The sequence below is a fragment of the Salvelinus alpinus genome, chromosome 15, assembly GCF_045679555.1.
Source record: "Salvelinus alpinus chromosome 15, SLU_Salpinus.1, whole genome shotgun sequence".
NCBI classification, from domain to species: Eukaryota; Metazoa; Chordata; class Actinopteri; order Salmoniformes; family Salmonidae; genus Salvelinus; species Salvelinus alpinus.
This window is the reverse complement of record NC_092100.1, coordinates 1186604-1212544: the sequence shown is the minus strand read 5'-3', so window position 1 is coordinate 1212544 and position 25941 is coordinate 1186604. Positions and strand designations below refer to the sequence as shown.

Here is a 25941-nt window from a genome sequence, read left to right as displayed (position 1 = left end):
CTCAGGTTAATAGACCCATAGACCCGTACACCGCGGCTCAGGTTAATAGACCCATAGACCCGTACACCTCGGCTCAGGTTAATAGACCCATAGACCCGTACACCTCGGCTCAGGTTAATAGACCCATAGACCCGTACACCTCGGCTCAGGTTAATAGACCCATAGACCCGTACACCTCGGCTCAGGTTAATAGACCCATAGACCCGTACACCTCGGCTCAGGTTAATAGACCCATAGACCGTACACCTCGGCTCAGGTTAATAGACCCATAGACCCGTACACCGCGGCTCAGGTTAATAGACCCATAGACCCGTACACCTCGGCTCAGGTTAATAGACCCATAGACCCGTACACCTCGGCTCAGGTTAATAGACCCATAGACCCGTACACCTCGGCTCAGGTTAATAGACCCGTACACCTCGGCTCAGGTTAATAGACCCGTACACCGCGGCTCAGGTTAATAGACCCATAGACCCGTACACCGCGGCTCAGGTTAATAGACCCATAGAGCCGTACACCGCGGCTCAGGTTAATAGACCCATAGAGCCGTACACTGCGGCTCAGGTTAATAGACCCATAGACCCGTACACCGCGGCTCAGGTTAATAGACCCATACACCTCGGCTCAGGTTAATAGACCCATAGACCCGTACACCTCGGCTCAGGTTAATAGACCCATAGACCCGTACACCTCGGCTCAGGTTAATAGACCCGTACACCGCGGCTCAGGTTAATAGACCCATAGACCCGTACACCGCGGCTCAGGTTAATAGACCCATAGACCCGTACACCTCGGCTCAGGTTAATAGACCCATAGACCCGTACACCTCGGCTCAGGTTAATAGACCCATAGACCCGTACACCTCGGCTCAGGTTAATAGACCCATAGACCCGTACACCTCGGCTCAGGTTAATAGACCCATAGACCCGTACACCTCGGCTCAGGTTAATCGACCCTTCGACCCGTACACCTCGGCTCAGGTTAATAGAACTCCGTCAATGATGTATATAAATCATTGGTGATTTTTAAAAAACAAAAAACTTTTTTTTTTTTAAATATAATTTTACATTTCTGTTTGTTTGTTGTAATGTGGGATTTTGACAGGTGATGATGCAGATGATGCATGGGTGGATCAGTTATGGTATACCTTTATGTGTCAAACAAAACAACATGCTTGTTAGCTAACAACTTATTTAAGCTACTTGTCCATTCTAATTATAGGCTGCGGCCTATGCCTATTTATACACACTCACTGTAACATAACGGGGCGTGTTGCTGCTTCTGAACAAAGGTGTAGAACCACATAGCTTTTGGACCTCTTAGCATCACGATAAAACAAACGTTAATTCATTCTCCAGTCACAAACAACCGGGTTATTCTGTCTATCTGAACATGTCACATGATCATTTGGTATGGAGGCCTGTTTGAGATTCACAAGAGAACAAACGGGCCTGCAGCATGTCTCCGACACCTCCTGCTGTATTGTGTCTGTACAGGCTACCACATTTAGTTATTTTTATCGCTTTGGTACTATTTTTCACAAGAATGTGGTAGAATTTCACAACTGAACATCAAAAACTGAAAGCACATTTTCAATTGACTAAAGTACAACACTCAACATCTCACAGTAACTTTGTCACCAAACCTAATGAGTGTTTCATCTACAAATACCTTTCATGTAACTGCCTTCCACAATGCATCGCTCACAACACGTTTCATATGATTCTCTTCTCATTTGTTTGAATGCATTTAACCATCACTTAATCCAACTGCGCTTAATGGTTAATCACTTAACCATTTGGTAAACCTATAGATAAAAATAAATAAAAATTCTACTATATATGGATTTTGAGAACTACATAAATAAAATGTGTGTAAAGTATAAACATTTAAATGACATGTACTGTATGATACATGATAGCCATACATAATGACTACTCGTTATTGGTCACCATATATTCAATCTCTCCCTGTCCCAGTCTGCTGTCCCCACTTGCTTCAAGATGGCCACCATTGTCCCTGTTCCCAAGAAAGCAAAGGTAACTGAACTAAATGACTATTAGACTGTTGCACTCACTTCTGTCATCATGAAGTGCTTTGAGAGACTAGTCAAGGATCATATCACCTCCACCTTACCTGATACTCTAGACCCACTTCAATTTGCTTACCGCCCCAATAGGTCCACAGACGATGCAATCGCAACCACACTGCACACTGCCCTATCCCATCTGGACAAGAGGAATACCTATGTAAGAATGCTGTTCATTGACTACAGCTCAGCATTCAACACCATAGTACCTTCCAAGCTCATCATTAAACTCATGGTCCTGGGTCTGAACCACACCCTGTGCAACTGGGTCCTGGACTTCCTGACGGTCGCCCCCCCAGGTGGTGAGGTAGGAAACAACATCTCCACTTCGCTGATCCTCAACACAGGGGCCCCACAAGGGTGTGTGCTCAGCCCCCTCCTGTACTCCCTGTTCACCCACGACTGCGTGGCCACGCACGCCTCCAACTCAATCATCAAGTTTGCAGACGACACAACAGTGGGAGCCCTGATTACCAACAATGACGAGACAGCCTATAGGGAGGAGGTGAGGGCCCTGGCGGAGTGGTGCCTGAAAAAAAACCTCTCTTAACATCAACAAAACGAAGGAGCTGATCGTGGACTTCAGGAAACAGCAGAGGGAACACGCCCCTATCCACAGCGACAGGACCGCAGTGGAGAAGGTGGAAAGCTTCAAGTTTCTCGGCATACACATCACTGACAACCTGAAATGGTCCACCCACACAGACAGTGTGGTAAAGAAGGCGCAACAGCGCCTCTTCAACCTCAAGAGGCTGAAGAAATTCGTCTTGGCCCCAAAGACCCTCACAAACTTTTACAGATGTACAATTGAGAGCATCCTGTCAGGCTGCACTGCCTGCAACCGCAGGGCTCTCCAGAGGGTAGTGAGGTCTGCCCAACGCATCACCGGGGGCACACTACCTGCCCTCCAGGACACCTACAGCACCCGATGTCACCGGAAGGCCAAAAAGATCATCAAGGACATCAACCACACGAGCCACTGCCTGTTCACCCCGCTATCATCCAGAAGGCGAGGTCAGTACAGGTGCATCAAAGCAGGGACAGAGAGACTGAAAAACAGCTTCTATCTCAAGGCCATCAGACTGTTAAATGGCCATCACTAGGCGGCTACCACCCGGTTAATCAACCCTGTACCTTCGAGGCTGCTGCCCTACACCAGAGGGAGGGAGGCAGATTGCAGGGAACTGTTTTGTCTAATGAATTCCGGGCCGTCGTCGTTGACCATGTGGTAAACAGAGGCCTTACCGTGGCAGAGGCTGACAGATTAGTTCACTTCAATCTGAAAAGACCAACTGTCAATTCGATCATGAGAACATTTCACCAAATAAACAGGTAAGTATGCAGGATATGTACAATGCTTTACCATTACATTTACAGCAAATTACATATTGTAATGCATGTAAATTCACAACACATGTTACAGTGTTCTTCCAGTATGATCTATTGACAGTAAACTCTGTTCTACCCTCAGAACCGACAGAAGACCCCGTGGTGGTGACTGTGGTGCTGACCGACCAGCGGGAGTGGGCCGTGGTGCTGACTGTGGTGCTGACCGACCAGCGGGAGTGGGCCGTGGTGGTGACAGTGGTGACCGACCAGCGGGAGTGGGCCGTGGTGGTGACTGTGGTGCTGACCGACCAGCGGGAGTGGGCCGTGGTGCTGACCGACCAGCAGGGAGTGGGCCGTGGTGGTGACTGTGCTGACCGACCAGCGGGAGTGGGCCGTGGTGGTGACTGTGGTGCTGACCGACCAGCGGGAGTGGGCCGTGGTGCTGACCGACCAGCGGGAGTGGGCCGTGGTGGTGACTGTGCTGACCGACCAGCGGGAGTGGGCCGTGGTGGTAACTGTGGTGCTGACCGACCAGCAGGAGTGGGCCGTGGTGGTGACCGACCAGCGGGAGTGGGCCGTGGTGGTGACTGTGCTGACCGACCAGCGGGAGTGGGCCGTGGTGGTAACTGTGGTGCTGACCGACCAGCGGGAGTGGGCCGTGGTGCTGACCGACCAGCGGGAGTGGGCTGTGGTGGTGACTGTGCTGATCGACCAGCGGGAGTGGGCCGTGGTGCTGACTGTGGTGCTGACCGACCAGCGGGAGTGGGCCGTGGTGGTGACTGTGGTGCTGACCGACCAGCGGGAGTGGGCCGTGGTGGTGACTGTGGTGCTGACCGACCAGCGGGAGTGGGCCGTGGTGCTGATTGACCAGCGGGAGTGGGCCGTGGTGCTGACCGACCAGCGGGAGTGGGCCGTGTTGGTGACTGTGCTGACCGACCAGCGGGAGTGGGCCGTGGTGGTGACTGTGGTGCTGACCGACCAGCGGGAGTGGGCCGTGGTGCTGACCCGACCAGCGGGAGTGGGCCGTGGTGGTGACTGTGCTGACCGACCAGCGGGAGTGGGCCATGGTGGTAACTGTGGTGCTGACCGACCAGCAGGAGTGGGCCGTGGTGGTGACCGACCAGCGGGAGTGGGCCGTGGTGGTGACTGTGCAGACCGACCAGCGGGAGTGGGCCGTGGTGGTGACTGTGGTGCTGACCGACCAGCGGGAGTGGGCCGTGGTGGTGACTGTGGTGCTGACCGACCAGCGGGAGTGGGCCGTGGTGCTGACCGACCAGCGGGAGTGGGCCGTGGTGGTAACTGTGGTGCTGACCGACCAGCGGGAGTGGGCCGTGGTGGTGACTGTGGTGCTGACCGACCAGCGGGAGTGGACCGTGGTGCTGACCGACCAGCGGGAGTGGGCCGTGGTGGTGACTGTGCTGACCGACCAGCGGGAGTGGGCCGTGGTGCTGACTGTGGTGCTGACCGACCAGCGGGAGTGGGCCGTGGTGGTGACTGTGCTGACCGACCAGCGGGAGTGGGCCGTGGTGGTGACTGTGGTGCTGACCGACCAGCGGGAGTGGGCCGTGGTGCTGACCGACCAGCGGGAGTGGGCCGTGGTGGTGACTGTGCTGACCGACCAGCGGGAGTGGGCCGTGGTGGTAACTGTGGTGCTGACCGACCAGCAGGAGTGGGCCGTGGTGGTGACCGACCAGCGGGAGTGGGCCGTGGTGGTGACTGTGCTGACCGACCAGCGGGAGTGGGCCGTGGTGGTAACTGTGGTGCTGACCGACCAGCGGGAGTGGGCCGTGGTGGTGACTGTGCTGACCGACCAGCGGGAGTGGGCCGTGGTGGTAACTGTGCTGACCGACCAGCGGGAGTGGGCCGTGGTGGTAACTGTGGTGCTGACCGACCAGCAGGAGTGGGCCGTGGTGCTGACCGACCAGCAGGAGTGGGCCGTGGTGCTGACCGACCAGCAGGAGTGGGCCGTGGTGGTGACTGTGGTGCTGACCGACCAGCAGGAGTGGGCCGTGGTGCTGACCGACCAGCGGGAGTGGGCCGTGGTGGTGACTGTGCTGACCGACCAGCGGGAGTGGGCCGTGGTGGTAACTGTGCTGACCGACCAGCGGGAGTGGGCCGTGGTGGTGACTGTGGTCCTGACCGACCAGCGGGAGTGGGCCGTGGTAGAAATGGCAGTGATGTAAAAAGTACTAAATTGTCATACTTGAGTAAAAGTTAACATGCCTTTATAGAAAATTACTCAAGTGAAAGTAACCCAGTAAAATACTACTTGAGTACAAGTCTAAAAGTATTTGGTTTTAAATATACTTAAGTATCAAAAGTAAATGTAATTCCTAAAATGTACTAGAGTATCAAAACTTAAAGTATACATCATTTCAACTTTCTTGTTTTTTTTATTGACGGAGCCAGGGGCTCACTCCAACACTCAGACATCGTTTACAAACAAAGCATGTGTGTTTAGTGAGTCCTCCAGATCAGAGGCAGTAGGGGTGACCAGGGATGTTCTCTGTTTAGTGAGTCCTCCAGATCAGAGGCAGTAGTGATGACCAGGGATGTCCTCTGTTTAGTGAGTCCTCCAGATCAGAGGCAGTAGGGATGACCAGGGATGTTCTCTGTTTAGTGAGTCCTCCAGATCAGAGGCAGTAGGGGTGACCAGGGATGTTCTCTGTTTAGTGAGTCCTCCAGATCAGAGGCAGTAGGGGTGACCAGGGATGTTCTCTGTTTAGTGAGTCCTCCAGATCAGAGGCAGTAGGGATGACCAGGGATGTTCTCTGTTTAGTGAGTCCTCCAGATCAGAGGCAGTAGGGATGACCAGGGATGTTCTCTGTTTAGTGAGTCCTCCAGATCAGAGGCAGTAGGGATGACCAGGGATGTTCTCTGTTTAGTGAGTCCTCCAGATCAGAGGCAGTAGGGATGACCAGGGATGTTCTCTGTTTAGTGAGTCCTCCAGATCAGAGGCAGTAGGGGTGACCAGGGATGTTCTCTGTTTAGTGAGTCCTCCAGATCAGAGGCAGTAGGGGTGACCAGGGATGTTCTCTGTTTAGTGAGTCCTCCAGATCAGAGGCAGTAGGGATGACCAGGGATGTTCTCTGTTTAGTGAGTCCTCCAGATCAGAGGCAGTAGGGATGACCAGGGATGTTCTCTGTTTAGTGAGTCCTCCAGATCAGAGGCAGTAGGGATGACCAGGGATGTTCTCTGTTTAGTGAGTCCTCCAGATCAGAGGCAGTAGGGATGACCAGGGATGTTCTCTGTTTAGTGAGTCCTCCAGATCAGAGGCAGTAGGGGTGACCAGGGATGTTCTCTGTTTAGTGAGTCCTCCAGATCAGAGGCAGTAGGGGTGACCAGGGATGTTCTCTGTTTAGTGAGTCCTCCAGATCAGAGGTAGCAGGGGTGACCAGGGATGTTCTCTGTTTAGTGAGTCCTCCAGATCAGAGGCAGTAGGGATGACCAGGGATGTTCTCTGTTTAGTGAGTCCTCCAGATCAGAGGCAGTAGGGATGACCAGGGATGTTCTCTGTTTAGTGAGTCCTCCAGATCAGAGGCAGTAGGGATGACCAGGGATGTTCTCTGTTTAGTGAGTCCTCCAGATCAGAGGCAGTAGGGATGACCAGGGATGTTCTCTGTTTAGTGAGTCCTCCAGATCAGAGGCAGTAGGGGTGACCAGGGATGTTCTCTGTTTAGTGAGTCCTCCAGATCAGAGGCAGTAGGGGTGACCAGGGATGTTCTCCTGATAAGTTTGTTGAATTGGACCATTTACCTGTCCAAATTGTAACGAGTAATTTTGCGTATCAGGGAAAATGTAAGGAGTAAAAAGTACATTATTTTCTTTAAAAATGTAGTGAAGTAAAAGTAAAAGTTGCCAAAAATATAAATAGTAAAGTTAAGTACAGACACCCAAAAACTACTTAAGTAGTACTTTTACTTAAGTACTGTACACAACTGATTACACCACTGATGGGTACATTATATTAGGTAACATCCAGACCAGAAAGTGAAAAAACAAGATACAGAAATACAATACAGCGATGACAACACTTACTTAAAAGAACACACAGAACTACAGCAAACTTAATTACAGTAAACGTAACTACAGTAAACGTAACTACAGTAAACTTAACTACAGTAAACTTAACTACAGTAAACTTAACTACAGTAAACTTAACAACAGTAAACTTAACTACAGTAAACTGAACTACAGTAAACGTAACTACAGTAAACGTAACTACAGTAAACTTAACAACAGTAAACTTAACTACAGTAAACTTAACTACATCAAACTTAACTACAGTAAACTAAACTACAGCAAACTTAACTACAGTAAACTTAACTACAGTAAACTAAACTACAGCAAACTTAACTACAGTAAACTTAACTACAGTAAACTTAACTACAGTAAACTTAACTACAGTAAACTTAACTACAGTAAACGTAAATGAGGTAGACACTCTGGATATTTTGTTCCAGCTACCTACTGCTTATTCAGCCCAAAATCTGATGAGTTGTCATTTTCTAAAGGAAAACAACCTTTAAGAAGAAATGACAAAAGGAAATGTCCATTTCCTGTTTTGTGACATGGTGAAACTGTCAAACTGCAGCACTAGGATTAGGCAGTCTGATAGGCTATAAAACAATAGTGAAATCTAGTGAAAATATGTCTGGATTAAATGGATGAGTATGAGTTTATCTATTCTTCTCCCTATTAAACCCAAATGAACAGTGGTGATTTTTGACTTTCATCCAATGGGTCTCTACAACTTTAGCTGGAGTGGGTCCTCAGAAAGGTGCAGTGTTCCTTTAAAACGTTGAACTACAGTTCAGGGTTTCTCTGCTCTAAGCTGAGTTCATAACCAAATGGGAAAGTGGTAATTACCAGTTGTGAAGTCGTAAATATGAGTTGAGTACATTCACAGTTTGAACTTGGAAATACCATCAAACATGGAAGTCATTAGAAGGCTTGTGAAAGTTTTGCTATTTTTTGCCCATAAAATGTACGCCCAGAGCTATTTTCACTTTCTGAATCAAAAGGAAGATGAACAGAATCAATTTTGTATCAACAATTTGTATTTTGTTCTTACCATAAACAACAACTGGCGGAGACGCCGCCATACTTGCTGTCTTTTTTGTTGACAAATGACGTCAGAAAGGTGCAAGTCAAGTAGGAAACACAGGATGATATGCCGTGTTCAAGACAACTGGGAACTCGAAGAAAAAACTAGCTCCGACTGGGAAGAAACATTTTTGAACTGTCATCTACAGTAACTCGGGAATTCCAAGTTGAAAACTCGGGCATCATCCTAGAGCTCCGACTTACCGACCTGAAGATCAGTAAATTCATGATTTTACCTCCGTTTTATTCAGAGTTCCCAGTTGTCTTGAAAGCACCAATAGATTTTCCCTTGCCTGACAGGTTTGCTGAAAACTCATCCTGAATTTAATTATGCTGCTCTTTCGATCCCACCACACACCAGTCTGGACCTACCACCTTGAAGTAGTTTACCACACACCAGTCTGAACATACCATCTTGAAGTAGTTTACCACACACCAGTCTGGACCTACCACCTTGAAGTAGTTTACCACACACCAGTCTGAACATACCATCTTGAAGTAGTTTACCACACACCAGTCTGGACCTACCATCTTGAAGTAGTTTACCACACACCAGTCTGGACCTACCATCTTGAAGTAGTTTACCACACACCAGTCTGGACCTACCACCTTGAAGTAGTTTACCACACACCAGTCTGAACATACCATCTTGAAGTAGTTTTTGCTGATGTCAAAATGACTTGATTAATTTTCTGGAACCAATCAGAACGGTTTGAACGTGTGTTTTTTTTCTCCAGTCATATGCTCGTATTTATGAAATTATGAGATGTGAATGTAGCAAAACATGGTTGATGAATAGCAAAAATGTTTTGGCAGTAATCAACCATGTTTTGTTAGTCTTCAACCATGTTTTGTTAGTCATCAACCATGTTTTGTTAGTCATCAACCATGTTTTGCTAGTCTTCAACCGTGTTTTTGCTAGTCATCTAGTCATCAACCATGTTTTGCTAGTCATCTTGTCATTAACCATCAATTTATAATCCTCAACCATATTTGCTAGTCATCAACCAGGTGTCGTTGGTGAAGAGTCTGAGGAAGCACGGTGGTAGGAACCACGTTCCTGACTTCCTAGAGTGCCCTATAAGGGTGAAAGAGGTCACAGCAACTAGGATCAAGGCTATCCATTAGGTCTCCTAGGAGGCAAACGCTGAAGGAGCGAGTGGAGATGAGATGGTAGTGGATAATGTAATACATCAGAGGGATCCTAAAATACTAACAGTGAAGAAGGTGGACTTTGTTGCGATAAATTGCACTGGACAAAATTATAACAAATAGAATAACTAGATATCATTGTGAAGGTGGCGAAAACATTTTTGTATCTCCAGGACTTCACGGCCGAAGCGTTGCAAGGAAAGCTGGGTGAAGATGTCCCCCTGTGTGAGGATCGGAGTAGACATTTTAATCCGACTGAAGGAGTACATTTTTAGTATATATATTTTGTTGCTTATGGAATATTAGGTGTATGTTTTTTCCCCCTTCCCCCCTTCCCCTATTATTACAACTTTCAGTTTTCACCCCATCCAGTAGGTGGCGGCATGCACCTCTAACATCTGTTTGCTGACCGCCATAATACCAGAAGAAGACGGAGACATTTTTTTGACATTTTTAAAACAAATATATTAAAAAAATCATTTTAAAAATGTTGTATGACAAAGTATAATGGATCTATATTATAGTCCATTTGGGGCAGTCGGAGCATATTATGAATAAACATGGAGTGGGTGATTACACAGGCCTTCTGGAAGATCTGGTGAAGGACAAGATGATGGACATGAAGAGAAAGTGAACAGTGGAAATGTTTATGAGGGAATATGGAATGAAGGATTTCACAGAACCTTTGGAAGAACTTGAGGAAACTGAGAGTGAAGAGATGTGGTGGCGGGTGTGAGAATGAATTAGATGTGGTGGCAGGTGCAGTGATGACTGTTGAGAAGAAGATGAGTGTAGAGGGAAGCAGTTTGTCGAGGAAGGTCGGAGTCAAGGGCAAAAAGCAGAATCGTGTTCCACAAGCTCAGAGATGGAACCGGACGAGAGCGGGGATGAAATTCCTGCAGTGAGGACCGCCGAGATCGGGCCTCTGTCCGAGGATGTAAAGGATGACTCTGGCCCAGCACAGAAAATGTTGTATGCCGAAGAAGTGAAGTGAGTGGTAGAGGAAGATGGGTACAGGGTGAGGGATCCTGAGAGGATTCCTGTGAGTTTACTGCTGAACATTTGCAGGGGGTGTTGAGTGGTAGTGTTCTGTCGTCCCAGACGCTTGGTCTGGAGTAGGATTAGAGAAGGTTAAATAGTGGAATGGGGTGGTGTTTTTACTGAGGGCTAATACTTGTCAGGGTCATTTTTTATTTTCTTGTTATTGTAGGTATGCCGTGAATGGCCTCACACTCCAGTACAGTAGGGGGCGATGTTTGCACATTCAATTAGATGCGAGCCGCCAACACAATCCCAAAGAAGAAGAATAAGCCTAGAGGCGGTGCAGTAAAAGAAGAAGAGGCGGTCCGGCTCATCTAACTGCACTATGGATGCTGCTGTTGCCAAAAAACCAAAGCTATGCAGATTCTTCTTTCCTTTGGAAAAGCAATTGATGTTATTTCCCATTTTAATTCTGCTGATAAACCAGGCCTCTAAAATGAACGCCGAGGACGGCGTTATGGAGGAACTGGCATCTGAGAAAGAGGCAGAAGAAAGTCATCGACAGGACAGTGTGAATTTATTGACATTCATTTTACTGCTGACATTAACAATTCTGACCATTTGGCTTTTCAAACACAGAAGAGTTCGTTTTCTCCATGAGACCGGGTTGGCAATGATATACGGTAAGGGTCGACACATTCATCTGTCAGACGTTTGCAACGCATGTAACTTTGCCAACCCAACCCCCTAATCCCCGTATGAATGATGCCAACTCACGTCGGTGATTATTAGTGCGGCTCTATGTCACATTGAACCATGACGAGTTAGTTTCAATTGATCATTATTGTAGATGCATTGTTGACAGTTAAAATGTTACGGTATTACATGATGCGCCATTTAGCGCTCATTCGCAGTCCTAATTGGTTCAGATGGGAGTGACAATCTCTGGAATGTGCTACACAGTATTTAGATTGGGCATCACATTTCTGCATAGATACCCACAGAACTGTGTTCCTATGCCACCAACAGATAACAATATATTGCAGGTTGGACTTTATTGGTATAGCCTGAATCACATTGCGCTATAGGCTAGTAGGCCTAATCATGAATTTTACTTGACATATTAGCAGATAAATTGTATAACGTCATGGCCTGGGTTTACAACTACTGTGTTGACTCATTCATTACCCATAGTAGCTTGTAGTAACTGCTCCATATCATGGATGTAATACATATATATATATATATATATCTGCCATGGGATACAGTCAGTGTGGCACAACTACAATACAAACATCACCTGATGCATCTGAAAATGTGCTTCTCACTCTGCTGAGTCAAGACATGCCAATGTGATGTGAATCAAGAGCCTATCCTCCTGAGAGGATTTCAGTTTCTCAAACCCCTGTTGAAGGAGGGAACATCAGTTTTACAGGCTCCTGATCAATCCTGCAATTTTGTGTTTATTGTTGTTGCGCAGATTGTATTTTTATTTTTTTTAACCTTCATTTCCTATGACCGAGAATAGTATCTGGAAATCAGAACAGCGATCACTGAACTTGATTATGAATGAGGATTTATACTTCAACCAGGCCCAAATCCTCAACGCTGAAATATAGAAGAGGCTGTGTTATAGAGGTCCGTGTGCGGAATACCTGACGAGACTGACGTCGGCGAGTGGATAAACTCCCTCCGTTCTGTTGGCGAACGTGCAGTCACATGAGAATGGCGCCGGAGGGGACGGCTGCCATTTTACAGACTCCTAACTAATTGTGCTATTTGGTGTGTTTTTGTTGCTCCAAGACAAGGCCGCCTTCATTCGCAATAAGAAAATACAGGGGGCGCAGATCAGGGTGCCTTGGGAGAATCTGTCGGCGAGTGGGTAACCCGCCTCTATCATCCGTTCTATTGACCAAAGTTCAATCACTGGAGAATAAACTGGATGAGCTCCGTTCAAGACTATCCTACCAACAGGACATTAAAAACTGTAATATCTTATGTTTCACTGAGTCGTAGCTGAAAGACGACATGGATAACATACAGTTGGCTCGTTTTCCATCGGCAGGACAGAACAGCTATGTTCGGTAAGACGAGGGGGGGGTGTCTATTTGTCAATAACAGCTGGTGCGCGATGTCAAATATTAAGGTAGTCTCGAGGTATTGCTCGCCTGAGGTAGAGTACCTCATGATAGGCTGTAGACCACACTATCTACCAAGAGAGTTTTAATCAACATTTTTCATAGCCGTCATACTAATGCAGGAAGTACCAGTGACTCACTCAATACGGAAGTGGTCAGATGACGCGGATGCTACGCTACAGGGCTGTTTTTCTAGCACAGACTGGAATATGTCAAAAGCATTAAGGAGTATACCCCCTCAGTCACTGGCTTCATATTGACACTTTGCTTATTTGATGGTTCGTCTGAGGGCATAGCGGGATTTCTTATAAGCGTCCAGATTAGTGTCCCGCTCCTTGAAAGTGGCAGCTGTAGCCTTTAGCTCGGTGCGGATGTTGCCTGTAATCCATGGGTTCTGGTTGGAATATGTACGTGCGGTCACTGTGGGGACGACGTCGTCAATGCACTTATTGATGAAGCCGATGACTGAGGTGGTATACTCAATACCATAGTCAGGATTGAGGCAAAGATGAACAGAGCAAAGTACAGAGAGATCGTTGATGAAAACCTGCCGCAGAGCACTCTGGACCTCAGACTGGGGTGAAGGTTCACCTTCCAACAGGACAACGACCCTAAGCACACAGCTTAGACAATGCAGGAGTGGCTTAGGGACAAGTCTGTGAGTGGCCCAGCTAGAGCCCGGACTTGAACCCGATCTAACATCTCTGGAGAGACCTGAAAATAGCTGTGCAGCGACGCTTCCCATCCAACCTGACAGAGCTTGAGAGGATCTGCAGTGAAGAATGGGAGAAACTCCCCAAATACAGGTGTGCCAAGCTTGTAGAGTCATACCCAAGAAGACTCGAGGCTGTAATCGCTGCCAAAAGTGCCTCAACAAAGTACTGAGTAAAGGGTCTGAATACTTATGTCAATGTGATATTTCTGTTTAAATGTTTTTATAAATGTGCAAAAATGTCTAAACCAGTTTTTCTTTGTCATTATGGGGTATTTCTGTTTCTGTTATGGGGTATTTCTATCGATTTAATGAGGGAAAAAACTATTTAATCCATTTTACAATAAGTAACAAAATGTAGAAAAAGTCAAGTGGTCTGAATACTTTCAGAATGTACTGTGTATAGGATGAACCATGACTAGAATATAGTATATACATTATAAAGTGGGTATAACAGTATGTAAACATTATTAAAGTGACCGGTGTTCAATGTCTGTGTACATAAAGCAACAGTTTCTAAAGTTCAGGGTAGAGTACCGGGTGGTAGCCGGCTAGTAACAGTGACTAAGTTCAGGGTAGAGTACCGGGTGGTAGCCGGCTAGTAACAGTGACTAAGTTCAGGGTAGAGTACCGGGTGGTAGCCGGCTAGTAACAGTGACTAAGTTCAGGGTAGAGTACCGGGTGGTAGCCGGCTAGTAACAGTGACTAAGTTCAGGGTAGAGTACCGGGTGGTAGCCGGCTAGTAACAGTGACTAAGTTCAGGGTAGAGTACCGGGTGGTAGCCGGCTATTAACAGTGACTAAGTTCAGGGTAGAGTACCGGGTGGTAGCCGGCTAGTAACAGTGACTAAGTTCAGGGTAGAGTACCGGGTGGTAGCCGGCTAGTAACAGGGACTAAGTTCAGGGTAGAGTACCGGGTGGTAGCCGGCTAGTAACAGGGACTAAGTTCAGGGTAGAGTACCGGGTGGTAGCCGGCTAGTAACAGTGACTAAGTTCAGGGTAGAGTACAGGGTGGTAGCCGGCTAGTAACAGTGACTAAGTTCAGGGTAGAGTACCGGGTGGTAGCCGCCTAGTAACAGGGACTAAGTTCAGGGCAGAGGCAGGCTAATGGTGACTGTATAACAGTCTGATGAGATGGAGATAGAAGCTGTTTTTCAGTCTCTCGGTCCCTGCTTTGATGCACCTGTACTGACCTCGCCTTCTGGATGGTAGCGGGGTGAACAGGCAGTGGCTCGGGTGGTTGGGGTCCTTGATCTTCCTGGCCTTTCTGTGACACAAGATGCTGTAGATGTCTTGAAGGGCAGGCAGTGTGCCCAGAGTAGAAAAAAAATTCCACAGGACGGTAGAGCCCCAGGGACAGAGACAATCCACAGGACGGTAGAGCCCCAGGGACAGTGGCAATTCACAGGACGGTAGAGCCCCAGGGACAGTGGCAATTCACAGGACGGTAGAGCCCCAGGGACAGTGGCAATTCACAGGACGGTAGAGCCCCAGGGACAGTGGCAATTCACAGGACGGTAGCGCCCCAGGGACAGTGGCAATTCACAGGACGGTAGAGCCCCAGGGACAGAGACAATTCACAGGACGGTAGAGCCCCAGGGACAGAGACAATTCACAGGACGGTAGAGCCCCAGGGACAGAGTGACAATTCACAGGACGGTAGAGCCCCAGGGACAGAGTGACAATTCACAGGACGGTAGAGCCCCAGGGACAGAGTGACAATTCACAGGACGGTAGAGCCCCAGGGACAGAGACAATCCATAGGACGGTAGAGCTCCAGGGACAGAGTGACAATTCACAGGACGGTAGAGCCCCAGGGACAGAGACATTCCACAGGACGGTAGAGCCCCAGGGACAGAGATAATCCACAGGACGGTAGAGCCCCAGGGACAGAGACAATTCACAGGACGGTAGAGCCCCAGGGACAGAGTGACAATTCACAGGACGGTAGAGCCCCAGGGACAGAGACAATTCACAGGACGGTAGAGCCCCAGGGACAGAGTGACAATTCACAGGACGGTAGAGCCCCAGGGACAGACCATAGCATCCTAAGAGTTACTGTACTCCTTCTGTCTTACTGTATTCAATACAAGGCATCCAAACCTCATGAAAGTCACCTGGTAAACCCTTCATTTGAGTGTTAGTTACACCTCATCTCTCTCACTGCTAGGCCTATTTGTAGGTGAATTGTAGTCTGTTCTGTGATAGCATCCTTATGTGGACATCGGGACAACATTTGTGCTTTACTTGGGCAGGAACTCACCACAACTGAGTTCCCGGGACATCCAATTTTCTACTGCTTGAGTTCCTGATAGAATATTGGATAAAATGACCACCAGCACCTAATTCAGTCCTAGTCACGCACCATGTTGCAGGAGAATAACACATATTGTCAGAAATAGAAACCGTTTCACATGGCATATGCCTCTTAGGTGTCATTAGTAGGATGGTTGCCACAGCCCGCTGGGGTTGCCTAGGGGACCAGAATCTGTCCGTCTATTTCTCTGCGTAGTCTGTGTGTGAGCCTGGCCCTCTTTGAGATGCCCTGCACACCGTCACCAGCTGGTCTTAGCTGGAGGACAGACAGACAGACGCAGCTGCCGTTTGTTGCTGAGACATGACTGACTCTATGCCTAATACTGACTTAAGCAGTAATAATAATAATAATAAATAATGTAGCTAGTAATAATAATAATGTAGTTAGTAATAATAATAATAAATAATGTAGCTAGTAATAATAAGCTGAAATAAAATATCCCAGAAATGTTCCATTTGCACAAAAAGCTTATTTCTCTCAAATGTTGTGCTCAAATTAGTTTACATCCCTGTTAGTGAGCATTCCTCCTTTGCCAAGATAATCCATCCACCTGACATGTGTGGCATATCAAGAAGCTGATTAAACAACATGATCATTACACAGGTGCAACTTGTGCTGGGGACAATAAAAGGCGGTTTTGTCACACAACACAATGCCACAGATGTTTTGAGGGATTGTGCAATTGACATGTTGAGTGTAGGAATGTCCACCAGAACGGTTGCCAGAGAATTGAATGTCAATTTCTCTACCATAAGCCACCTCCAACCCGGTTTAAGAAATTTTGGCAGTGTAAAGATATTCTATCCTCGGTATATATCTCTCTCTCTCTCGCCCTCCCTCTCTCTCTCTCGCCTTCCCTTCCTCTCTCTCGCCCTCTCTCTCTCTCTCTCTCTCGTTCCCAGGACTGTTGGTAGGTGTGATCCTGCGTTATGGAATCCCAGCCACCAGCTACCACAAAAAAACTCCTCCCAGCTGTTCTCTTGAGGAGGGGCCAGTCAGTACGCTCCTACTGAACGTCAGTGGGAAGTTCTTTGAGTACACGCTGAAAGGAGAGATCAACTCGAGGGAGATACACAACGTGGAGCAGAATGACATGCTGCGTAAGGTAACAATCACACACACACACACACACACACACACACACACACACACACACACACACAATGTTGGAACAGAATGATATGCTGCACAATAATATAGTTATGATAACCCCCTCAACTACTGACTAAACACAACTGAACTGTATAACCCCCCCCAACTACTGACTAAACACAACTGAACTGTATACCCCCCCCCCCCCAACTGAACTGTATAACCCCCCCCCCCCCCCCCAACTACTGAACTGTATAACCCCCCCCCCCCAACTGAACTGTATAACCCCCCCCCCCAACTGAACTGTATAACCCCCCCCCCCCCCCCAACTACTGAACTGTATAACCCCCCCCCCCCCCCCAACTACTGAACTGTATAACCCCCCCCCCCCAACTGAACTGTATAACCCCCCCCAACTGAACTGTATAACCCCCCCCCCCAACTGAACTGTATAACCCCCCCCCAACTGAACTGTATAACCCCCCCCCCCCCCCCCAACTGAACTGTATAACCCCCCCCCCCCCCAACTACTGAACTGTATAACCCCCCCCCCCCCCCAACTACTGAACTGTATAACCCCCCCCCCCCCCCAACTACTGAACTGTATAACCCCCCCCCCCCAACTACTGACTAAACACAGCTGAACTTGTCGAAAGGCATCCTGAAATCATTTTCCAGAGTACAGTCAAACCCATTTCCATGTCATTCTCTGCATCCTAAATCTGTCGTTGTCTGTACAGTCCAGGCTCGCTAAGTATTTGATCACAAGCAGCCCTTGTTGGCAGTGCTTTACAATGTAACCTCTTTGTCATCAGGCTAATAGCAACTTGTTTATGATTGATCTGTTTACATACATGTTTTTCTCCTAAATGTACAGGTTACCTTTGACCCTGAAGTATTCTTCAATATACTGCTACCTCCAATCATTTTCCATGCTGGATATAGTCTCAAAAAGGTAAGTGACAGCTTTAACATTTGTATTTGTATTCTGTATTTTTTTAAAAAACGTTTTATTTAACGAGGCAAGTCGGTTAAGAACAAATTCTTATTTTACAATGACTGCCTAGCCCGGCCAAACCCTCCCCTAACCCTGACGACGCTGGGCCAAACCCTCCCCTAACCCTGACGACGCTGGGCCAAACCCACCCCTAACCCGAACGACGCTGGGACAAACCCTCCCCTAACCCGAACGACGCTGGGACAAACCCTCCCCTAACCCGAACGACGCTGGGACAAACCCTCCCCTAACCCAGACGATGCTGGGCCAAACCCTCCCCTAACCCAGACGATGCTGGGCCAAACCCTCCCCTAACCCGGACGACGCTGGGCCAAACCCTCCCCTAACCCAGACGACGCTGGGCCAAACCCTCCCCTAACCCAGACGACGCTGGGCCAAACCCTCCCCTAACCCAGACGACGCTGGGCCAAACCCTCCCCTAACCCAGACGACGCTGGGCCAAACCCTCCCTAAAGGACGACGCTGGGCCAAACCCTCCCCTAACCCGGATAACGCTGGCTGCTGTGGAGGACATATCAGACTGGTACTCTCTGATACTGGCCTGTGGGACTGCTGTGAAGGACACATATCAGACTGGTACTCTCTGATACTGGCCTGTGGGACGGCTGTGGAGGACATATCAGACTGGTACTCTCTGATACTGGCCTGTGGGACGGCTGTGAAGGACATATCAGACTGGTACTCTCTGATACTGGCCTGTGGGACGGCTGTGAAGGACACATATCAGACTGGTACTCTCTGATACTGGCCTGTGGGACGGCTGTGAAGGACATATCAGACTGGTACTCTCTGATACTGGCCTGTGGGACTGCTGTGAAAGACACATATCAGACTGGTACTCTCTGATACTGGCCTGCAAGTAAGCATTTCGTTAGACGATGTATACCAGGCATATCCCGTACATACAGTGCCTTCGGAATGTATTTAGACCCCTTGACTTTTTCCATATTTTGTTACGTTATAGCCTCATTCTAAAATTGATTTAAAAAAATCACATCAATCTACACACAATACCCAATAATGACAAAGCGAAAACAGGAAAACAAATGTGTTAATGCGGAAAATACCTATTTGCATAAGTATTCAGATCTTTTGCTATGAGACTCGAAATTGAGCTCCAGTGCATCCTGTTTCCATTGATCATCTTGAGATGTTTCGACAACTTGATTGGAGTCCACCTGTGGTAAATTAAATTGATTGGACATGATTTGGAAAGGCAAACAGGTCGAAGGAATTGTCCCTAGCGCTCCGAGACAGGATTGTGTCGAGGCACAGATCTGGGGAAGGGTACCAAAAAATGTCTGCAGCATTGAAGCTCCCCAAGAACACAGTGGCCTCCATCATTCTTAAATGGAAGAAGTTTGGAACCATCAAAGACTCATCCTAGAGCTGGCCTCCTGGCCAAACTGAGCAATCGGGGGAGAAGGGAAATTGTCAGGACGGTGACCAAGAACCTGATGGTCACTGACAGAGCTGTAGAGTTCCCTCTGTGTAGATGGGACAACCTTCCAGAAGGACAACCATCTCTGCAGCACTCCACCAATCAGGCCTTCATGGTGTGTCCAGACAGAAGCCACTCCTCAGTAAAAGGCACATGACAGCCAGCTTGGGGTTTGCCAAAAGGCACCTAAAGACTCTCAGACCATGAGAAACAAGATTCTCTGGTCTGATGAAACCAAGATTGAACTCTTTGGCCTGAATGCCAAGCGTCACGTCTGAAGGAAACCTGGAACCATCCCTATGGTGAAGCAATGTGGCGGCAGCATCATGCTGTGGGTATGTTTTTCAGCTGCAGGGACTGGGAGACTAGTCAGGATCGAGGGAAAGATGAACGGAGCAAAGTATTTGTATTTATTATGGATCGCTATTAGCTGCTCCACTTTCAGCCAGGAGAGATTGACATGCATATTATTAATATTAGCTCTCTGTGTACATCCAAGGGCCAGCCGTGCTGCCCTGTTCTGAACCAATTGCAATTTTCCGAAGTCCTTTTTTGTGGCACCTGACCACACGACTGAACAGTAGTCAAGGTGCGACAACTAGGGCCTGTAGGACCTGCCTTGTTGATAGTGCTGTTAAGAAGGCAGAGCATCACTTTATTATAGACAGACTTCTCCCCCATCTTAGCTACTGCTGCATCAATATGTTTTGACCATGACAGTTTACAATCTAGTGTTACTCCAAGCAGTTTAGCCATCTCAACTTGCTCAATTTCCACATTATTTATTAGTTTATTAGATTTAGTTGAAGTTTAGGGTTTAGTGAGTGCTTGTTCTAAATACAATGCTTTTAGTTTTTGAAATATTTAGGACTAACTTATACATTGCCACCCACTGAAACTAACTGCAACTCTTTGTTAAGTGTTGCAGTCATTTCAGTCGCTGTAGTAGCTGACGTGTGTAGTGTTGAGTCATCCACATAAATAGACACTGGCTTTACTCAAAGTCAGTTGCGTGTCGTTAGTAAAAATTGGAAAAAGCAAGGGGCCTAAACAGCTACCCTGGGGAATTCCTGACTCTACAGAGAGATCCTTGATGAAAACCTGCTCAGGACCTCAGACTGGGGCAAAGGTTCACCTTCCAACAGGACAACGATCCTAAGCACACAGCAAAGACAATGCAGGAGTGGCTTCGGGACAAGTCTCTGAATGTCCTTGAGTGGCCCAGCTAGAGCCTGTACTTGAACCCGATCAAACATCTCTGGAGAGACCTGAAAATAGCTGTGCAGCGACGCTCCCCATCCAACCTGATAGAGCTTGAGAGGATCTGCAGAGAAGAATGGGAGAAACTTCCCAAATACAGGTGTGCCAAGCTTGTAGCATCATACCCAAGAAGACTCAAAGCTGTAATTTCTGCGAAAGGTGCTTCAACATAAACTCAGCAAAAAAAGAAACGTCCTCTCACTGTCAACTGCGTTTATTTTCAGCAAACTTAACATGTGTAAATATTTGTATAAACATAAGAATCAACAACATGATACCTAAACTGAACAAGTTCCACAGACATGTGACTAACATAAATTGAATAATGTGTCCCTGAACAAAGGGGGGTCAAAATCAAAAGTAACAGTCAGTATCTGGTGTGGCCACCAGCTGCATTAAGTCCTGCAGTGCATCTCCTCCTCATGGACTGCACCAGATTTGCCAGTTCTTGCTGTGAGATGTTACCCCACTCTTCCACCAAGGCACCTGCAAGTTCCCAGACATTTCTGGGGGGAATGGCCCTAGCCCTCACCCTCCGATCCAACAGGTCCCAGACGTGCTCAATGGGATTGAGATCCGGGCTCTTCGCTGGCCATGGCAGAACACTGACATTCCTGTCTTGCAGGAAATGACGCACAGAACGAGCAGTACGGCTGGTGGCATTGTCATGCTGGAGGGTCATATCAGGATGAGCCTGCAGGAAGGGTACCACATCAGGGAGGAGGATGTCTTCTCTGTAATGCACAGCGTTGAGTTTGCCTTCAATGACAACAAGCTCAGTAAGATGATTCTGGGACACACCGCCCCAGACCATGACGGACCCTCCACCTCCAAATTCTAGAGTACTCTAGAGTACAGGCCTCGGTGTAACGCTCATTCCTTCTACGATAAACGCGATTCCGACCATCACCGCTGGTGAGACAAAACCGCGACTCGTCAGTGAAGAGCACTTTTTGCCAGTCCTGTCTGGTCCAGCGACGGTGGATTTGTGCCCATAGGCGACGTTGTTGCCGGTGATGTCTGGTGAGGACCTGCCTTACAACAGGCCTACAAGCCCTCAGTCCAGCCTCTCTCAGCCTATTGCGGACAGTCTGAGCACTGATGGGGGGGTTGTGCGTTCCTGGTGTAACTCGGGCAGTTGTTGTTGCCATCCTGTACTTGTCCCGTAGGTGTGATGTTCGGATTTACCTATCCTGTGCAGGTTTTGTTACACGTGGTCTGCCACTGCGAGGACGATCAGCTGTCCGTCCTGTCTCCCTGTAGCTCTGTCTTAGGCATCTCACAGTACGGACATTGCAATTCATTGCCGTGGCCACATCTGCAGTCCTCATGCCTCCTTGCAGCATGCCTAAGGCACGTTCACGCAGATGAGCAGGGACCCTGGGCATCTTTCTTTTGGTGTTTTTCAGAGTCAGTAGAAAGGCCTCTTTAGTGTCCTAAGTTTTCATAACTGTGACCTTAATTGCCTACCGTCTGTAAGCTGTTAGTGTCTTAAAGACCGTTCCACAGGTGCTTGTTCATTAATTGTTTATGGTTCATTGAACAAGCATGGGAAACAGTGTTTAAACCCTTTACAATGAAGATCTGTATAGTTATTTTTAGTTTTCACGAATTATCTTTGAAAGACAAGGTCCTGAAAAAGGGACGCTTCTTTTTTTTCTGAGTTTAGTACCGAGTAAAGGGTCTGATGTCTCATGTGATATTACATTTTTTTTTTAATATGCAAAAATGTCTATAAAGCAGTTTTTGCTTTGTCATTATGCAGTATTGTGTGTAGATGAGGGGGAAAAACAATTTAATCCATTTTAGAATAAGGTTGTAACGTAACAAAGTGGAAAAATTCAATGTGTCTGAATACATTCCGAATGCACTGTATGACTAACACAACTTGATACAATGCTTAAACAACCCATGGGCGAGTCAGTGCTTAAACAACCCATAACACTGGAGTGATAAATCATCAGATGATCATGTGCAAGTAGAGATACTGGTGTGCAAAAGAGCAGAAAAGTAAATAAATAAAAACAGTATGGGGGTGAGGTAGGTAAATTGGGTGGGCTATATACCGATGGACTATGTACAGCTGCAGCGATCGGTTAGCTGCTTAGATAGCAGATGTTTAAAGTTGTTGAGGGAGATAAAAGTCTCCAACTTCAGAGATTTTTGCAATTCGTTCCAGTCGCAGGCAGCAGAGAACGGGTGGGTGTAGCCATCGTGACCAGTGAACTGAGATAAGGCGGCACTTTACCTAGCATAGCCTTGTAGATGACCTGGAGTCTATGGATGATATGTCTATGATTGCTTCCAGGTGTCAGTGGGACACTGAAAAATACGATTGTGTGAAAAATGTACAGTTTGGAAAGCAAATGCTGTGGTTACTAAATGTGTTGTGATAGTTATTATTGTATTTTATTTCACCCCGTTTTCTCCCCAATTTCGTAGTATCATCTTGGTAGTTAGTCTCATTGCTGCAACTCCCGTATGGACTCGGGAGAGGCGAAGGTCAAGAGCCGTGCGTCCACCGAAACACATCCCAACCAAGCCGCACTGCTTCTTGACACAATGCCAGCTTAACCCAGAAGCCACACCAATGTGTCGGAGGAAACACCGTACAGCTGGCGACCGTGTCAGCATGCATGCGCCCTGCCCGCCACAGGAGTTGCTAGTGCACGATGGGACAAGGACATCTATGCCGGCAAAACCCCCCCCTAACCCGGACGACGCTGTGTGCCGCCCCATGGGTCTCCCGGTCGCGGCTAGCTGCGACAGAGCCCACACACGAACCAGGATCTGAGCCTGGACACGAACCAGGATCTCTAGTGTCTTAGACCACTGAGACAGAGCCTGGACACGAACCAGGATCTGAGCCTGGACACGAACCAGGATCTGAGCCTGGACACGAACCAGGATCTGAGCCTGGACACGAACCAGGATCTGAGCCTGGACACGAACCAGGATCTGAGCCTGGACACGAACCAGGATCTGAGCCTGGACACGAACCAGGATCTGAGCCTGGACACGAACCAGGATCTGAGCATGGACACGAACCAGGATCTGAGCCTGGACACGAACCAGGATCTGTAGTAACACAGCTAGCACTGAGATGCAATGTCTTAGACCACTGAGACAGAGCCTGGACTAGAACCAGGATCTCTAGTGTCTTAGACCACTGAGACAGAGCCTGGACTAGAACCAGGATCTCTAGTGTCTTAGACCGCTGAGACAGAGCCTGGACTAGAACCAGGATCTCTAGTGTCTTAGACCACTGAGACAGAGCCTGGACTAGAACCAGGATCTCTAGTGTCTTAGACCACTGAGACAGAGCCTGGACTAGAACCAGGATCTCTAGTGTCTTAGACCGCTGAGACAGAGCCTGGACTAGAACCAGGATCTCTAGTGTCTTAGACCGCTGAGACAGAGCCTGGACTAGAACCAGGATCTCTAGTGTCTTAGACCGCTGAGACAGAGCCTGGACTAGAACCAGGATCTCTAGTGTCTTAGACCGCTGAGACAGAGCCTGGACTAGAACCAAGATCTCTAGTGTCTTAGACCGCTGAGACAGAGCCTGGACTAGAACCAGGATCTCTAGTGTCTTAGACCGCTGAGACAGAGCCTGGACTAGAACCAGGATCTCTAGTGTCTTAGACCGCTGAGACAGAGCCTGGACTAGAACCAGGATCTCTAGTGTCTTAGACCGCTGAGACAGAGCCTGGACTAGAACCAGGATCTCTAGTGTCTTAGACCGCTGAGACAGAGCCTGGACTGGAACCAGGATCTCTAGTGTCTTAGACCGCTGAGACAGAGCCTGGACTGGAACCAGGATCTCTAGTGTCTTAGACCGCTGAGACAGAGCCTGGACTGGAACCAGGATCTCTAGTGTCTTAGACCGCTGAGACAGAGCCTGGACTGGAACCAGGATCTCTAGTGTCTTAGACCGCTGAGACAGAGCCTGGACTGGAACCAGGATCTCTAGTGTCTTAGACCGCTGAGACAGAGCCTGGACTGGAACCAGGATCTCTAGTGTCTTAGACCGCTGAGACAGAGCCTGGACTGGAACCAGGATCTCTAGTGTCTTAGACCGCTGAGACAGAGCCTGGACTGGAACCAGGATCTCTAGTGTCTTAGACCGCTGAGACAGAGCCTGGACTGGAACCAGGATCTCTAGTGTCTGTGACCGCTGAGACAGAGCCTGGACTGGAACCAGGATCTCTAGTGTCTGTGACCGCTGAGACAGAGCCTGGACTAGAACCAGGATCTCTAGTGTCTTAGACCGCTGAGACAGAGCCTGGACTGGAACCAGGATCTCTAGTGTCTTAGACCACTGAGACAGAGCCTGGACTGGAACCAGGATCTCTAGTGTCTTAGACCGCTGAGACAGAGCCTGGACTGGAGGCTAACTAAGTTGGCCCTTAGTTAGCCTGCCCCAGAGCAGGTCAGTTCTGAATGTAGGATAAATGGAGTTGGCCCTTAGTTAGCCTGCCCCAGAGCAGGTCAGTTCTGAATGTAGGATAAATGGAGTTGGCCCTTAGTTAGCCTGCCCCAGAGCAGGTCAGTTCTGAATGTAGGATAAATGGAGTTGGCCCTTAGTTAGCCTGCCCCAGAGCAGGTCCGTTCTGAATGTTTCATTGCCATAGAAATGTACCTACTAAAAGGTGAGCTTCTTGTTAGACTGTTCTGTGTTCTCCTGCCAGTCCAGTCACACTCCCATGGGGAGGAGGGTCTGTTGTAGAGGGAGTGACCAGGTCACCAATGGCTGGTGGCTAGAAGGGACCCAGAAGAGAGACTGCAAGTTGCTCTCTGAGGGGAGATGACAGGCAACACTCTCCCTGCACACCAAGGCCCTCTTGTGAGGGGAGATGACAGGCAACACTCTCCCTGCACACCAAGGCCCTCTTGTGAGGGGAGATGACAGGCAACCCTCTCCCTGCACACCAAGGCCCTCTTGTGGGGGGAGATGACAGGCAACCCTCTCCCTGCACACCAAGGCCCTCTTGTGAGGGGAGATGACAGGCAACCCTCTCCCTGCACACCAAGGCCCTCTTGTGAGGGGAGATGACAGGCAACCCTCTCCCTGCACACCAAGGCCCTCTTGTGGGGGGAGATGACAGGCAACCCTCTCCCTGCACACCAAGGCCCTCTTGTGGGGGGAGATGACAGGCAACCCTCTCCCTGCACACCAAGGCCCTCTTGTGGGGGGAGATGACAGGCAACCCTCTCCCTGCACACCAAGGCCCTCTTGTGGGGGGAGATGACAGGCAACCCTCTCCCTGCACACCAAGGCCCTCTTGTGGGGGGAGATGACAGGCA

General features: G+C 48.3%; 1 protein-coding gene across 2 annotated transcripts in view; it reads left to right on the top strand.

Annotated features, from left to right (window-relative positions):
- Positions 1-10971: 10971 nt before the first annotated feature.
- Positions 10972-25941, top strand: part of slc9a7 (solute carrier family 9 member 7) — a 111406-nt gene continuing 96436 nt past the window's right edge. The window contains exons 1-3 of one of the 2 annotated variants that reach the window (XM_071342174.1): positions 10972-11340; positions 16726-16928; positions 17793-17870. In XM_071342174.1, the coding sequence (XP_071198275.1) occupies positions 11043-11340; positions 16726-16928; positions 17793-17870 (579 nt within the window). In that variant the 5' untranslated portion in view covers positions 10972-11042. The remainder of the gene's footprint in view (positions 11341-16725; positions 16929-17792; positions 17871-25941) is intronic. The other variant, XM_071342173.1, reaches the window with a different exon arrangement.